Source organism: Rhinoderma darwinii, chromosome 11 (genome assembly GCF_050947455.1).
Source record: "Rhinoderma darwinii isolate aRhiDar2 chromosome 11, aRhiDar2.hap1, whole genome shotgun sequence".
NCBI lineage: Eukaryota > Metazoa > Chordata > Amphibia > Anura > Rhinodermatidae > Rhinoderma > Rhinoderma darwinii.
In genome coordinates, this window is record NC_134697.1 from 76,577,272 (window position 1) to 76,592,797 (window position 15,526).

Below are 15,526 nucleotides of genomic sequence, written 5' to 3' on the forward strand. Positions count from 1 at the left end.
CCACCATTTGCCATCTATTTTTCAAGGACGTTAAAAATTGATACATTTTAATCGTTAGGGTTTTTTTTGTCCCAACCCCTTGAAAACAGCACAGTGCCCATGTAGATAGTGACGCAATACCACTGTAGATACTGCCACAATGCCCACATAGATAGTGCCAGTGCCCACTGTAAATAGTGCCACGGTGCCCACATAGTGCCAGTTCTCACTGTAGATAGTGCCCACATAGTGCCACACACAGTGCCCATGTAGATAGTGCCACAGTGTCCCCTGTAGGTAGTGCCAATGTAATGCCACAGTGCCCATGTAGATAGTGCCACACCCCCTGTATATAGAACCCCCTGTAGATAGCACCACACTGCCTGTACAGTGAAGGAAATAAGTATTTAATCCCTTGCTGATTTTGTACGTTTGCCCACTGTCAAAGACATGAACAGTCTAGAATTTTTAGGCTAGGTTAATTTTACCAGTGAGAGATAGATTATATAAAAATAAAAAAAAGAAAATCACATAGTCAAAATTATATATATTTATTTACATTGTGCACAGAGAAATAAGTATTTGATCCCCTACCAACCATTAAGAGTTCAGCCTCCTCCAGACCAGTTACACGCTCCAAATCAACTTGGTGCCTGCATTAAAGACAGCTGTCTTACATGGTCACCTGTATAAAAGACTCCTGTCCACAGACTCAATTAATCAGTCTGACTCTAACCTCTACAACATGGGCAAGACCAAAGAGCTTTCTAAGGATGTCAGGGACAAGATCATAGACCTGCACAAGGCTGGAATGGGCTACAAAACCATAAGTAAGACGCTGGGTGAGAAGGAGACAACTGTTGGTGCAATAGTAAGAAAATGGAAGACATACAAAATGACTGTCAATCGACATCGATCTGGGGCTCAATGCAAAATCTCACCTCGTGGGGTATCCTTGATCCTGAGGAAGGTGAGAGCTCAGCCGAAAACTACACGGGGGGAACTTGTTAATGATCTCAAGGCAGCTGGGACCACAGTCACCAAGAAAACCATTGGTAACACATTACGCCGTAATGGATTAAAATCCTGCAGTGCCCGCAAGGTCCCCCTGCTCAAGAAGGCACATGTACAGGCCCGTCTGAAGTTTGCAAATGAACATCTGGATGATTCTGAGAGTGATTGGGAGAAGGTGCTGTGGTCAGATGAGACTAAAATTGAGCTCTTTGGCATTAACTCAACTCGCCGTGTTTGGAGGAAGAGAAATGCTGCCTATGACCCAAAGAACACCGTCCCCACTGTCAAGCATGGAGGTGGAAACATTATGTTTTGGGGGTGTTTCTCTGCTAAGGGCACAGGACTACTTTACCGCATCAATGGGGGAATGGATGGAGCCATGTACCGTCAAATCCTGAGTGACAACCTCCTTCCCTCCACCAGGACATAAAAAATGGCTCGTGGCTGGGTCTTCCAGCACGACAATGACCCGAAGCATACAGACAAGTCAACAAAGGAGTGGCTCAAAAAGAAGCACATTAAGGTCATGGAGTGGCCTAGCCAGTCTCCAGACCTTAATCCCATCGAAAACTTATGGAGGGAGCTGAAGATCCGAGTTGCCAAGCGACAGCCTCAAAATCTTAATGATTTACAGATGATCTGCAAAGAGGAGTGGGCCAAAATTCCATCTACCATGTGTGCAAACCTCATCATCAACTAGAAAAAAACGTTTGACTGCTGTGCTTGCCAACAAGGGTTTTGCCACCAAGTATTAAGTCTTGTTTGCCAAAGGGATCAAATACTTATTTCTCTGTGCACAATGCAAATAAATATATATAATTTTGACAATGTGATTTTTTTTTTTTTATATAATCTATCTCTCACTGGTAAAATTAACCTAGCTTAAAAATTCTAGAGTGTTCATGTCTTTGACAGTGGGCAAACTTACAAAATCAGCAAGGGATCAAATACTTATTTCCTTCACTGTATATGGTGCCAACCCTACAAATATCGCCACTCCCTTGTACATAGCGCCACCCCCTGTAGATAGCAACATCCCCATCCAGAGAGCGCTACTCCCCCATGTAAATAGCTCCCCCTTCCTGTAAATAGCACCACTGTAGCTCCCTGTAGGAGCGGAATCCCTCTGGCCAGGGATTCCGCTCCTACAGGGAACCCCTGACGTCGCTGTCCATATATGGACAGTGACGTCAGGGGTTAACTCTAAAAGCGGAATCCCATGCCAGAGTGGGGATTCTACTCCAGGGGTAGCCCCTGCCGTCACTGTCCATATATGGACAGTGACATCGGGAGCTTCTCCAGTAGCGTAATCCCCTGCCAGAGTATCAGCTGAGGATTCCGCTCCTAGGGAGCCACTAAAGTCACTGTCCAAATGGACAATGAAGTCAGGGGCTCTCTAGAAGCGGAATCCCTGGCCAGTGCGATCTGACATCAGGGATTTTGCTCCTAGAGGGAGTTCAGGTGGCGCTATTTACAGTGGGGGGTGCGATGCTATCTACAGCGGGGGGTTGCTATCTGCAGGGGGGTGGCAATAGCTGCAGCGTTGAGGGAGAGACAGTGGGTGCTCCCTCTAGGAGGGGAATCCTCTGCCAGAGTGCTGGCTGGGGATTCCGATGCTGGAGGGAGCTTAGGTGGCGCTATCTACAGAGGGTTTTGCGCTACCTACAGGGGGTTGTGTGGTGCTATCTACCATGGGGGGTGAATTCCGGGGCTCTCAAAGCCCCAGCCGACATGGGGGTGCAGCGCTGCTCACACTGAAGCAGCACTGCACTCATTAAACCCATTCCAGGCTGTCAACTTCTATATACGTGAAAACTGCGAGGGGCATTGGCAGTTGGAATGTATATAGCCATATGATAGTCGTGAAGGGGTTACATTTTATCTGCCATGTTGTTGCCTATGCTGCCAGCTTATCTAGGTCTTTCTGTAATATTTTATAGTCAAGCTGAGTTTTAAGTATCCTACAAAGTTTTGTATCATCAGCAAAAACTGACACCACAGCCTGTTTTGGCCTTGTGGATGCAGCCGATTTTTCCAAATCTGACGTGTTAATTTATGTGGTAATAACTTGGGAATGATTTTACCTATTGAAGCGATTCTGAGATTGTTTTCTCATGACATATTTTACTTTATGTTAGTGGAAAAAAATTTGGTTGATAAATTCTGTATTTACTTGTGAAAAACACCAAAATTTAGAGAAAATACCTCACACTGACCTGCGTAACGATACAGGGCTGTTCTTTACTAATTATTCCGCCCTTTGTCTACTGGCCCTACCCACTAGTTCTCCCTTCCCTTTCCCCTTTAGTTTATTTCGCCTACCTGCTTTATCTGAGGTGCGGTTACAGAATCCTGTGACCGCACCTCAGATATCTAATGTAATCCCCATCATCCCTAAATATGTGTACCCCATCATAACTAGATATAAAATGGTGCTGCTATTGAAGTACAAGCAAAGAATCAACGGAGCGGACATTGAGGAGGCTGTGGACCAATTGGATGCCACAAACCCGGGACTTCTGACGTACACCCAGGTTTGAGGCATCCTATTGGTCCACAGCCTCCTCAATGTCCGCTCTGTTCATTCTTTGCTTGTACTTCAATAGCAGCACTATTTTCTTTGTGTGCATGCTATTCCACAATTTTCACTGAGGAATATCATGCACGCAAAGAAAATCGTGCTGCTATTGAAGTAGAAGCAAAGAATGAAAGGAGCGAACATAGAGGAGGATGTGGACCATTTGGATGCCTCAGACCTGGGACTTCTGACAAATACCCGGGTTAGAGGCATCCTATTGGTCTACAGTCTCCTCAGTGCCCGCCCCTTTGAATTCTTTGATTACGCCTCAATGCCCGCCCCATTTGCCTCTTATTAATAAAACTCCTCAGTGCTCGTGCGCTGCCCGGCCTGGAAAAAAATATGTCACTGGAAAACCCCTTTAAAGTTGGACAATCTTATTGTGTCTGTAAATATCATCATTTTACAGTTCACGGTAAGTTCTGCTAAAGTGTTCATATTAATATCCTGAGCTATAGAAATATATTACTTATTTTCTTTATCATTCATTTTTGGTTTTCCAGTTTGTCCATAAAAATTGTAGCTGTTCATGAAATAGTTTTTTAGCTGTTTATCCGGGGGAAAAAAAACACAAAAAGGGAAGTTGGCAACTTTAATATTCAAGACATCACAACTAAGACTATTCAGATTGGAGTAATTTTGCCGGCAGAAATTGACTACTTTCATCAACAGGTAATGAATTGAGGATATCCCACACAAAGAATACCTCATGCACTCACCATAATTATAAGGAAAGCCTGAAAAGATAACTTGTTGTGGGTACTGGAGTTGAGAAACACTGATCTAGAGCATGGGAAAGATGAAGACTAGTAAATGTAATCACCTCAGTTAATGAGCCATGAATTTTATAAGTTTTCGAATGTCTTGTTTTTTTATATAAAGTAATGATCACAGAGAAAGATATTCCTATTGACAGCAAAAATTCATATCATAAAAAGTATCACCTATTAGTATAGCAGTATAACCTGCTATACCTAACAGCAGCAAGTTGGCACCCGCTGTACTTATAAGTGCAGGATTCTCAGATATTTCTGGAAATATTACTCTAATCTAAATAACTCCAAAAATAAACCCCCCCCCTAGATGTCTTCCACTTGTCATCTGATCACCATTCATTTCATGACTAACAGTCTACATCACAGACCTTCACACTCCACTTCCACTTCCTGATGCTTCCAGACACACTTGGCTTTAACCGGTTGTTAAAATTACAGCCGATTCAGAGAACCGGGGTGAAGCCGGACGTACCACCCAATTGATTACTATTGCACTGGCGAGACGGGAAATATCAGTTCCTGCCTCGCCATTTGGCACTTTAACAATGACGCGGTCAGCGCTATGACGTCATCACACCAACTACTCCGTTACGCCCGGATGACGCTGCCTGGTTACTGACCAGTGATATGTCGCTGGAGGATGATGTGGGAACGGGGACAAGTCAGAATGTGTTTTTTTTTTCTGTGGGCAGCATTAGGAGCAATATCTATATAGGGCGCTATCTCCACTGGGCAATATCTACACTGTGCAATATATACAGGGGGCATTGGGACTGGCGCTATCTACAGGGGGCATTGTGACTGGCGCTATCTACAGAGGGCATTCTGACAGGCGCTATTTACAGAAGGCATTCTGACTGGCATTAGCTACAGAGGTCATTGTGACTGGTGCTATCTACAGCGGGCATTGTTAGTGTGTGTGGTGTTTTACTTTACAGTGTTGAACACAATTTAATTAATGGGGACAGAGTATGGTGCTATTATATTCAGGGGCACGGTGTATAGTACTATTGTATTCAGTGGCGCAGTGTGTGATTTTTCTATTCAGGGCCATAGACTGTGGCACCATGAGAATTTTATCTTCGTTTATAGGTGCGGAAATGTTGGAAAAGTGAGGAGCCGAAGACATCTGACCAGCAAACTCTGCAGAAATGGGCTGTTGCTGGGAGAAGTCATAATAGAGGTCTGGACCAGATAAAGAATAGAAGAGAAAGAGAAAGAAAAAGAATCAGAGGCGACTCCTGTGAGCCACTCAATGTATATGTTTATTCTCCCTGTGACTGATCAGTACTGTATTCAATGTATGATCTGCAGCGAGATGATGGGCGTATTATCCTTTTTTGGGAAACAACAGCTCCAAGCATATCCTAACCTTTGTTCTGGCTATAATGGGAGCTGTCGTTTTATGTCGTACAAACTTATATGGCAGGGGTTAAACTGAATTGTCAAATAATCTCTGTACAGAGCTGTATTTGTGGTGGTGCTGTATTTATGTATTGAGCTTAGTTCTGATGCTGTATATATGTACTGAGTTTGGTTCTTGGTTCTGGCATTGTATATATCTACTATGCTTGGTTCCGGTGTTGTATTTATGTACTGAGCTTATTGCTGGCACTGTATATATGTACTGAGCTGGGTTCTGGTTTTGTATTTATGTTATGAGCTTGGTTCTGGGTTTGTATTTATGTATTAAGCTTGGTTTTGGTGCTGTATTTATGTACTGAGCTTGGTACTGGAGCTGTATTTATGTACGGAGCTTTGTTCTGGTGCTGTATTTATGTACTGAGCTTGTTTCTGGGGCTGTATATTTGTATTGAGCTTGGTTCTGGGGCTGTATATATTTTCCTTCTCTTAAGGTAAAAGTAGATGTTAAATCTACTTTTACCTTAACCCCTTCAGGACGCAGCCTGTTTTGGCCTCATGGCACAGCCGATTTTTTCAAATCTGACATGTGTCCATTTATGTGGTAATAACTTGGGAATGCTTTTACCTATCCAAGCGATTCTGAGATTGTTTTCTCGTGACATATTGTACTTTATGATAGTGGAAAAATTTGGTCGATAAATTCAATATTTATTAGTGAAAAACACCAAAATGTAGAGAAAATTTGCAAATATTTGCATTTTCTAAATTTAAATGTATCTGCTTGTAAAACAGATAGTAATACCACACAAAATAGTCGCTAGTTACCATTTCCCATATGTCTACTTTATGTTCGCATCGTTTTTTGAATGTCCTTTTATTTTTCTAGGACGTTACATGGCTTAGAACTTTAGCAGCAATTTCTCACATTTTCAAGCTATTTTTACAGGTACCAGTTTAGATCTGAAGTGGTTTTGAGGGCCTTATATATTAGAATCCCACAATAAATAAAATACATTTTAAAAACTAAACCCCTCAAAGTATTCAAAACAACATTTAGAAAGTTTCTTAACCCTTTAGGCGTTTCACAGGAAATAAATCAAAGTAGAGGGGAAATTTACAAATTTCATTTTTTTTTTGCCGAAATTCATTTGTAATAAAAAAAAATCTGAAACACAGAAGGGTTTACCAGAGAATGCAATCAATATTTATTGCCCAGGTTTGGCAGTTTTTAGAAATATCCCACATGCGGCCCTAGTGTGCTAATGGACTGAAACACAGGCCTCAGAAGCAAAGGAGCACCTACAGGATTTTGGGGTCTGCTTTTTTTCAGATTATATTTTAGGCACCATGTCAGGTTTGAAGAGGTCTTGTGATGCCAAAACAGTGGAAACTCCCCAAAAGTGACCCCATTTTGGAAACTACACCCCTCAAGGAATTTATCTAGAGGTATAGTGAGCATTTTTACCCCACAGGTATTTTGCTCTATTTATTGGAGTTAGTCTGTGAAAATGAAATAATATAGAAATTTGTAATATTTACAAGAAATAAAGAAGAAAATGTACCCCAACATTTGTAAAGAATCTTCTCCCGATTATGGAAATACCCCATATGTGGTAATAAACTGCTGTTTGGACCCACAGCAGGGCTCAGAAGGGAAGGAGCGCCATTTGGATTTTGGAGGGACCAAAACAGTGGAAACACCCCAAAAGTGACCCCACTTGGGAAACTACACCCCTCAAGGAATTTTTCTAGGGGTGTAGTGAGCATTTAGACCACACAGGTTTTTTGCAGAATTTAGTAGAATTAGGCCGTGAAAATTAATATCAACATTTTTGTCCACTAAAATGGTGAATTTTTTCATTTTCACAAGGGATAAAGGAGAAAAAGTCGCCCTAAATTTGTAACGCAATCTCTCCCGAGTATGACAATACCCCACGTGGTAATAATTGATTTTTTTTAATAGAAATGAATTAACCATTGCTGGACTCTTCCTTTTTTATCGTTAAGTTTTTGTGTGTGAACTGCATGTTTCAGGCTCAGAAGAGATGAAATACAGTGTACTTCCAATGGAATGCTTGAAAAAGACCCTGTGAGGGTTGAAACATTGCAGATGATGTGCGGTTTCCTTCTCTTTATTTGGATCTGCTATTTCCCCTGGATTGGGATTATCTTCTGCGAGCACCCCCCTGTTGCTACAGGACCCTCGAGGGACATAAATGTTCTTTGGTGTCAATAGCATCGAGCATCCAGAGCCCTAACCCCAGATTTTTGTCCCAGTGCCCTAGTGACTGCAACATTTAATTGTATCTGTGCTCTCTGGACACAAAAAAAATTGAATACTATGGCGGCCACATCAGGCCCGCAGCCTATAAGATGATGGGACAGGATCCCTGCACTGGCCGGCTCGATTACGTTACTGGATCGTGTCGGCCTACGCAAGGGTTCTGTCTCTGCGTCTCATAGGCTGCAAGACTGAGGAGGCTATGCAGCTCCATTCGTCATGGGAACAGGGCTAGTTGAGTATACTTTTTTTTATTTGTTTGGGGGCACTATGTATGAGGGGGTTGGCACAATATACAAGCGGGGTGTAGCACTATCTAGAGGGGGTATGTGGCACCATCTACAAGGGGTTGTGTGTGACACTATCTACAGGGGGCATAGCATAGATCTATATTAATGTCATGTCGTGTTGATAGATGCATAATTTTCATAACCCTATAACTAAAAGGTTAATGGGAGTACACTTACCGGCCTAACCGTATTTTTACATTGCTTACAGAACTGAATTTTTCTTATTGTCGGGAGGTTGGTAGGGGGGGGGGCATTTATTATGGGGGAGGGGGGCCCAGTCAAAAGCTTGCTATGGGGCCCAGTCTTTTATAGTTATGCCCCTGATGAAATATATATATAAATATATATATATATATATATATATATATATATATATATATATATATATATATATATGCAAAATATCAGTCTAAACGGGTTACAAAGTCAATTCTAAGGTCCTGGGATGATATTGAATCATCAAATACTACTTTGCCAATATGTAGCTCTCATAAAGGCAATTTGTCAGATATTTAGAGCAGCAATGAAGAGGTCTTGGTGTTTTAAATACTGCATGAGGAGAATGGTGAGGGTTACATGTATGGGACCACCAACAATCTTTCTAAATTTTGACCCCTTTGACAGATTTATGATTGATAACCCATCTGTAAACTCAAGTGGGTTCAGTGCCTTCATTTACAAAATGATAAGGATACAATACATTTTAAATGGCTGCAAGTAGGGCTTTGTGTTCTCCTGCTCCCTTCACTATATGGGTCTGTATGTTTTAGGTTCATATTATTATTATAAATCTGTGGCTTAGATTAAAATAGTTAAAATAGTTTGCTAGTTGTGTAATTGATCTCCCTGTAGTTCTACTACAGGGGGGAACAATTACACACAAACTATTTTAATGTTGAAGTACATCACATTCAACAATAAATGTCATTTGTTTAAATAATGAGCGTTTGGCTTTTCGCCTGTTTATGATGTTTGGCTAGAAAACTTCCTTCATCAAGAACAGACACAAGGAGTTAATCATTGAAGTGATTTGACAGACCCACAGCAAGTGCTAAAAAACAACAATCAGGCAGAAGTTAAGACCAATCAGGCTGCTAAGGACCAACCTCTGGACACAGCTGGAGTAGGAAAAAAGGAAAAGAGAAAAGAAAGCATGTCACACAATGAGGCAGAACTGATAATACAGTGACTCAGAGGACAAAAATGCAGCCCTGAACATAAATTCTTACTTAAAACTTGACCTACAGTCCAGATTTTTCAATTTGCAGCATGTCAAGTTATACTGGAGAATGGTTGCATATTTGTAGTGGACTTTCTCCATTTAGTTCAATGGGGAAATGAAATTCCGCAACAAATTTTCCGCGGCAAGTTTTTACATTTTTGCTATGGAAAAGATGCGAATTTGCAGTAAAGATCGCAATTAAGATGTTAAATTTTAGAATAAAAAAAGTTCATACTCACCGCTCCTGGCATTCCTGTAGCAATGCCTCATTCCTCTCCAGTCTGGTCTCAGTGCCTCCAGCCTCCTGGTATGACGTTTAATCTCATGTGACCGCTATAGCCAATCACAGGCTGCAACGGTCAGATGGGAGAAAACGTCATCCCAGGAGGCCGTCTGGACACAGTGTAGCCATCCGCAGCGTATCCAACCCGTGTGAACATACACAAGTACTAAAACACTATTTTAAACATAACTCTATTATTTTTTTGGGTTTTATTTCATAGACTTTTTTTGCTGTTTCATATTTTTAACTCAGAACTTCATCTTCTATGCAGAACCCGACACTGCAGCAGCATAAAAAGTAAAAACAGAACTCTTACTCCTGTTTTTACTATACTGTAAAGTGGGACGTGATGCTTGTAATAGCAAAGCACACATGTCCGTGGTCCATAGCCTAACAGAAACCTTTGAGTTAAAGACTAAAGGTTCTCTTACACGGTCCGTCCTGGGCTGTGTAAACGAGCGCTGATCAACGAGACAGCTCATTGATCGGCGCTCGTTTGCTCCTTTCACAAGGGGCTAGTGTGGGGACGAGTGGTCATTACTCCGATCAGTCATCCCCATACATTTCTATCATGTCGGCAGCACAACGATAATAGTTTTAATTTTTAAAATTATACGACCAGCAGATGAACGAGTGTTCGTCTGCTGATCGCTGCCCTGCTTACACACGAACGACGAGCATTTACACGATAATTGGCCTGTGTAAAAGGGCCTTAAGTGGCCCTTGGTTTGTGTTTTCCATAGAAAAAGGAATAAAAATAACTTTCTAGGGATTAAGCAAGCAAGAATTTATTTAAGCGTCTTACTAATGCCTTGGTCTTTGTGTAGCTTTGGTATAACATTGTGGTTGAGAAACTGTTCAAAATGTGTGGGTCTATTATAAGGCGATACAAATGAAAATATATTTGGCCATGTTTAGCTTACACTAATACTGTGGCAGAGCCGAAAACTGTAGTTACAGGGATTGTCTGAGATTAGAAAAAAATGTCTGCTTTTTTTCCAGAAACAGCTCCACACTTGTCCATGGGCTGTGTCTGGTATTGTAGTTTTGCCTTATTGACTTCAATGGGGAGCCTTTTTTTTCTAATCCCAAACAACCCCTTAAATATACATGATTTACATGAAATATAACTCCAAAAAGTATTGCTGGTCATTTGTGCTGAAATGCTGTTAATCAATCTGAGGACCATGTAACATAATAAGTATATTCACTGACATATATACATATCAACGTATATACACACACACACAGGGTTGAATTGGCGCACTAGGGGATCCTCTTCATAATTGGGCTTATGCGTTTCAGCATTAGACATCCCCATCTAAATCTGACTTTTGAACGGATCACTACCACTGCACATGCTCTACTCCTCAGAACCATTTTTTCTGGTGGGCCCAAGGCTCCCATCTGACCCCGTACACACACACACATATATGTATATATACATATATATACATATATATATATATATATATATATATATATATATATATATATAAATTATATTAAACCAATCAGCCCACTGGACTAGGTTTGGAGGCTCAACTATTTTGAGGTTCTGTGACCTCATAGCCCACAAGTGGCTGCCAATACCATTACCAGCATGTCCAATAATAATCCTATTGTTGTCCTGCTCTGAATTTTTGCAAAAAAAGTGGGCATGTATCTCTAACTCATGTTATGGAAAAAGAGAGGAAATATTCAGAGCAAACAAGAAGAACATTATTATTACTTGAGTTGAAGATTGGCCCAGAAAAAGTGAAATAGTTCAAAGCCTCCCTGACTGTGAATTGTAATCTATGTAAGACGAGAATGAACGTTGCCAAAACGTATAACAGAAATAAAAATGTCAGTTTATAATGTAATGTGAACAAACAAGATAGCGCGCAAATGATTCTCATAAATAGGCTGCACCAGTACACAGTGTACACAACGCTTCATTCCCCCTACCACTGTCATCCATGTCTCTTTCTAAATATATGACCTGGCAGTATGATAAAACCCTGATCCAATGTACCGCTATGTAATGTTCTTTACTGTGGAATTTTAGCACAGCCAGTCATGCTATTGCTCCATAATTAAAAAGCCTTTGGAAGGCGGGCTTCTGGCTCGGTGAGTTCATCTTTCTCCCTTCAGCTGTCATCCAAACATTTGTCCCTTATTACTGTTCTTCCTTTTGCATGTACTAGTAAATAACGGTTTATGAGAAAAGCCAAATTCAAATGTGATTAAATCTATACAACATCCTTATTTCCACCATGCTAAAGATACATAAAACCGGTATGATCAAGGATTTCCAGACAAGGAGTGTCATCGATGCCAAATGAGGGCTCTCACAAGAAAAACGGCATTTACCAGTTGTGCAGCAAAGATGATATCTTTTATGGTGGCACAATCAATCAAGATAAAATATAAACAATCATTTTTTAATTGATCTTTTCGTGCACTTACACTAGCCAATTATTGTTACCATCACTCAGATATGAGAGAATTATAGCGATTATCGGACAGTCTAAATGTGCCCGAAGTGCCACTCAAGTGACAAACTTAATAGTGCCTAGCTATTGGGGGTGCAAAGGTAACAGTCACATCGGGACCCTGGTGTTGAAAGGGTGACCAAAGACTCCTCTGATAAATTTTGCATTAGGGCCCAGGAGCTTTAAGTTACACCTCTTATGGTGCCTGAGTTATAATAAAGCTCAATACGCATGAACAAGCCAAGACATAGCTCAAGGCTCTTGTGAAGTTCAGACATGCCAATGAAGTTGTCATGTAAACAGAATCTCTAAAATTCTCCTATTCTATGTTTTGAGAAGGTTATTGTAACATACTGTAATGCCCCTGAATTTCATCTGTGTAATTTGATCAAATGGCTTCTTGCAAATGTTCATTTGAGGTTTCTCCATTTTAAAATAACCACTCTAGCAGCCTCCTCTACATTCTGCCAGCTCATTGACTTATGTGACTTCACATTCACTTCTGTTTCTTGAGCCAAACCCAGAAGTGGTCCCAAAAGGAAGGGAAGGTATAAAGAAAAGACTGATGCATATTTTTGTGTCTACTTCTGAGTTTGGCTCAAAAATTGAGACAAAAACTGCATCAAAACGGTGTGTGTGATTCTGGCCTTCGACTCATTCAGAGACAGGAGAACACCTTAGGCTCTGTTCCCATCTGCGTTGGAGTCCCGTTCCGTCAGAACGGGACCATGAGCAGACACAAACTGACACCGACGGAAACTAGAGGTTTCCGTTTCCATCACCCGTTTCCATCACCCATGGTTTCTGTTTGTCTCTGTTGTGCACCGGACCCGTCGTTTTGCCGGAAGCAATAGCGTAGTCTACTACATCCAAATTATTAAATGTTATATTCCATTCATTAGAGCTTTGATATGTTTAAGCTGAATCAGATAATAATGACCCAACTGTATTATCTACATTGGACCTGTGTCAACATCTGAAATTGCTGCAGGTTCTCTCAAACTTAGTTTCTAGTCTACACACTGAAATAACCGTAATACTGGTCAGAATCGTTGCAGACAAGTATGGCTATTAACAAGCACGTTGTATTATAGGCAGCATTGAGGGATTTACCTATATAGCACAGCTATGACAAACACAGCGATGTGAAGCAAGCACGCCACTACTGCCCCCAAGGGAGGAAGGAGAGGGTCTGGATATAGAGGGGTGCTCAGGGCTCGATCATTGCCCATGTCTCCTAAGGGTAAACAGCGGACTACAGATTTCCCAACCTGTTCCAGAAAGGATCAGAATCTTCCTCTCGCTCAGAGTGCAGGTTCAGATCTCTGCTGCGCAAAATCTTGGAGTAAATGAACTGTGCAGCAAAATTCATAATCTTCTTTCTTGTTTTCCTCTTTCTCCAGGTGCTACACCAAGTAGTAGTGTTACCCACCTCCTGTGGGGCTTTTTTCTTGACTCGTCTGTCTTTTCTCTCTTTTAAGTTTGGATCAGAGGACACTGGCAAACACAGACTGTGGCCAAGTGTTTGCTCCTGCTATTTATAGAGCTTACTACACATGCCAACCTGTCCCTGCCAATTTTCCTCACACTTCGGATTATACTGTACTTTGAAGATGGAGAATTGGCTAAGTCCCTTAGAGGCTTAACGACTATTTGCTACATCACTGCCCCAGTTCGTTATATTGCTGGGCTTAATCCTTTTACTGGATGGAAAGACAAAGGCGAAAAGATCTCTAAACATAGTTATTCCAATGCCTATAACTGTCTCCCCGGGAAATGGATCAGGAGACCAAATGGATGAAGCCGTCGATAGAGTTTTGTTCCTTCAGAATGTCCCGAAGAGGTTTGAAGGTGCGCCTCTTCTTAATCGTCATTGGGGAAAGAGTGTAGTGTGCATTTTGACCTCACAAGTGTTCCATAGATATTATTAGAATTTGGAAGTGAAAATCAAAGAAAAATTTCCACTAAGACGTAACTTTAGCTCAAAATGTCTAATTTTCTCATCAAATAAAGGAGAAAAAGCACCCCTAAATTTGTAAAGCAACTTCACCAGAGTAGGGAAATACCCCATATGTGGTCATAAACTGCTGTTTGGGCACACGACAGGGTTCAGAAGGGAAGGCGTGCCATTTGGCTTTTGGAGCGCAGATTTTGCTGGATTGGTTTCTTAGCACCATGTCGCTTTTGCAAAGCCCCTAAGGTACAAGTACAGTGGAATTTCCTCAAAATTTAGTCCATTTGGAAAACTACACCCATTGAGGAATTAATCTAGGGGTGTAGTGAGCATTTTTACCGACAGGTTTCTTGTAGATTTTATTAGAAATGAGCAGTGAAAATTAAAAATATTTTTTTTTCCAATAGACGTAGCTGTAGTTCAAAATGTTTCATTTTCACAACAAATAAAGGAGAAAAAGCACCACAACATGTGTAAAGCAACTTTTTCAGAGAAGGGAAATACCCAATATGTTGTCATAAACTGCTGTTTGGATACATGTCAGGGCTCAGAAAGGAAGGAGCACCGTTTGGCATTTGGAGCGCAGATTTTGCTGGATTGATTCCTGGGCACCATGTTGCATTTATAGAGCCCCTGAGTTACCAGTACAGTAAAAAACCCTGAAAGGTGACTATCTGGTAAACTACACCCATCTTTGGGAATTAATCTAGGGGTGTAGTGAGCATTTTCACCCCACAGGTTTTTGCTGAATTTATTAGAATTCGGATCTCTCTGTTGGAGGCAGTTATGGTGAATTCACTGAAAGAGTTTAAAACGGGCATGGATGTCTTTGAATGTAATAATAGGGTTATGATTACTAGATCACTGGAAATGGGGAGTAAATCCAGGGATGTGTTCTGAGATTTGGGGGAGTATTTTTTTTCCTAAGGTGCGGAAAATTAGCTTTTCGTTCATAGGATGGCTTCTGCCTTCCTCTGGATCCACATTGTACGATAATAGCCTGAGCTGCATGGACTTGTTTAGCCTTGCAAATTATGTTAATGTAGAATGAGTTTGCTAGGAAAGAGGCATTACCATCATTTATTTATTCATTCATTCATTCATGCAATGGCTTTTTATGGTTGTTTCAAATGGTTCTTCTCTGTGCAGTGCTGCAGAACTTTTTATTACAACATCAATAAAGGAAAATAATATTTAAGGTGAAGTACTGACGACAAATACAAGTAGTGAAGAGGCCATCACTCCCTAAACAAATGGAATTTATAATCCGAATTCCCTAAAACAGAAAGATAATTGCAAACCCAGAA

At 41.0% G+C, this 15,526-nt stretch overlaps 1 protein-coding gene across 1 annotated transcript in view; it reads right to left on the reverse strand.

The window, feature by feature from the left end:
- Positions 1-13,497, reverse strand: part of LOC142663961 (L-threonine ammonia-lyase-like) — a 94,654-nt gene extending 81,157 nt beyond the window's left edge. Inside the window, exons 1-3 of the mRNA XM_075842814.1 lie at positions 13,379-13,497; positions 9,386-9,401; positions 1,776-1,783 (exon numbers count right to left, since the gene is read on the reverse strand). Coding sequence (XP_075698929.1) covers positions 1,776-1,783; positions 9,386-9,401; positions 13,379-13,497 — 143 coding nt within the window. The remainder of the gene's footprint in view (positions 1-1,775; positions 1,784-9,385; positions 9,402-13,378) is intronic.
- Between the last annotated feature and the right edge of the window lie 2,029 nt (positions 13,498-15,526).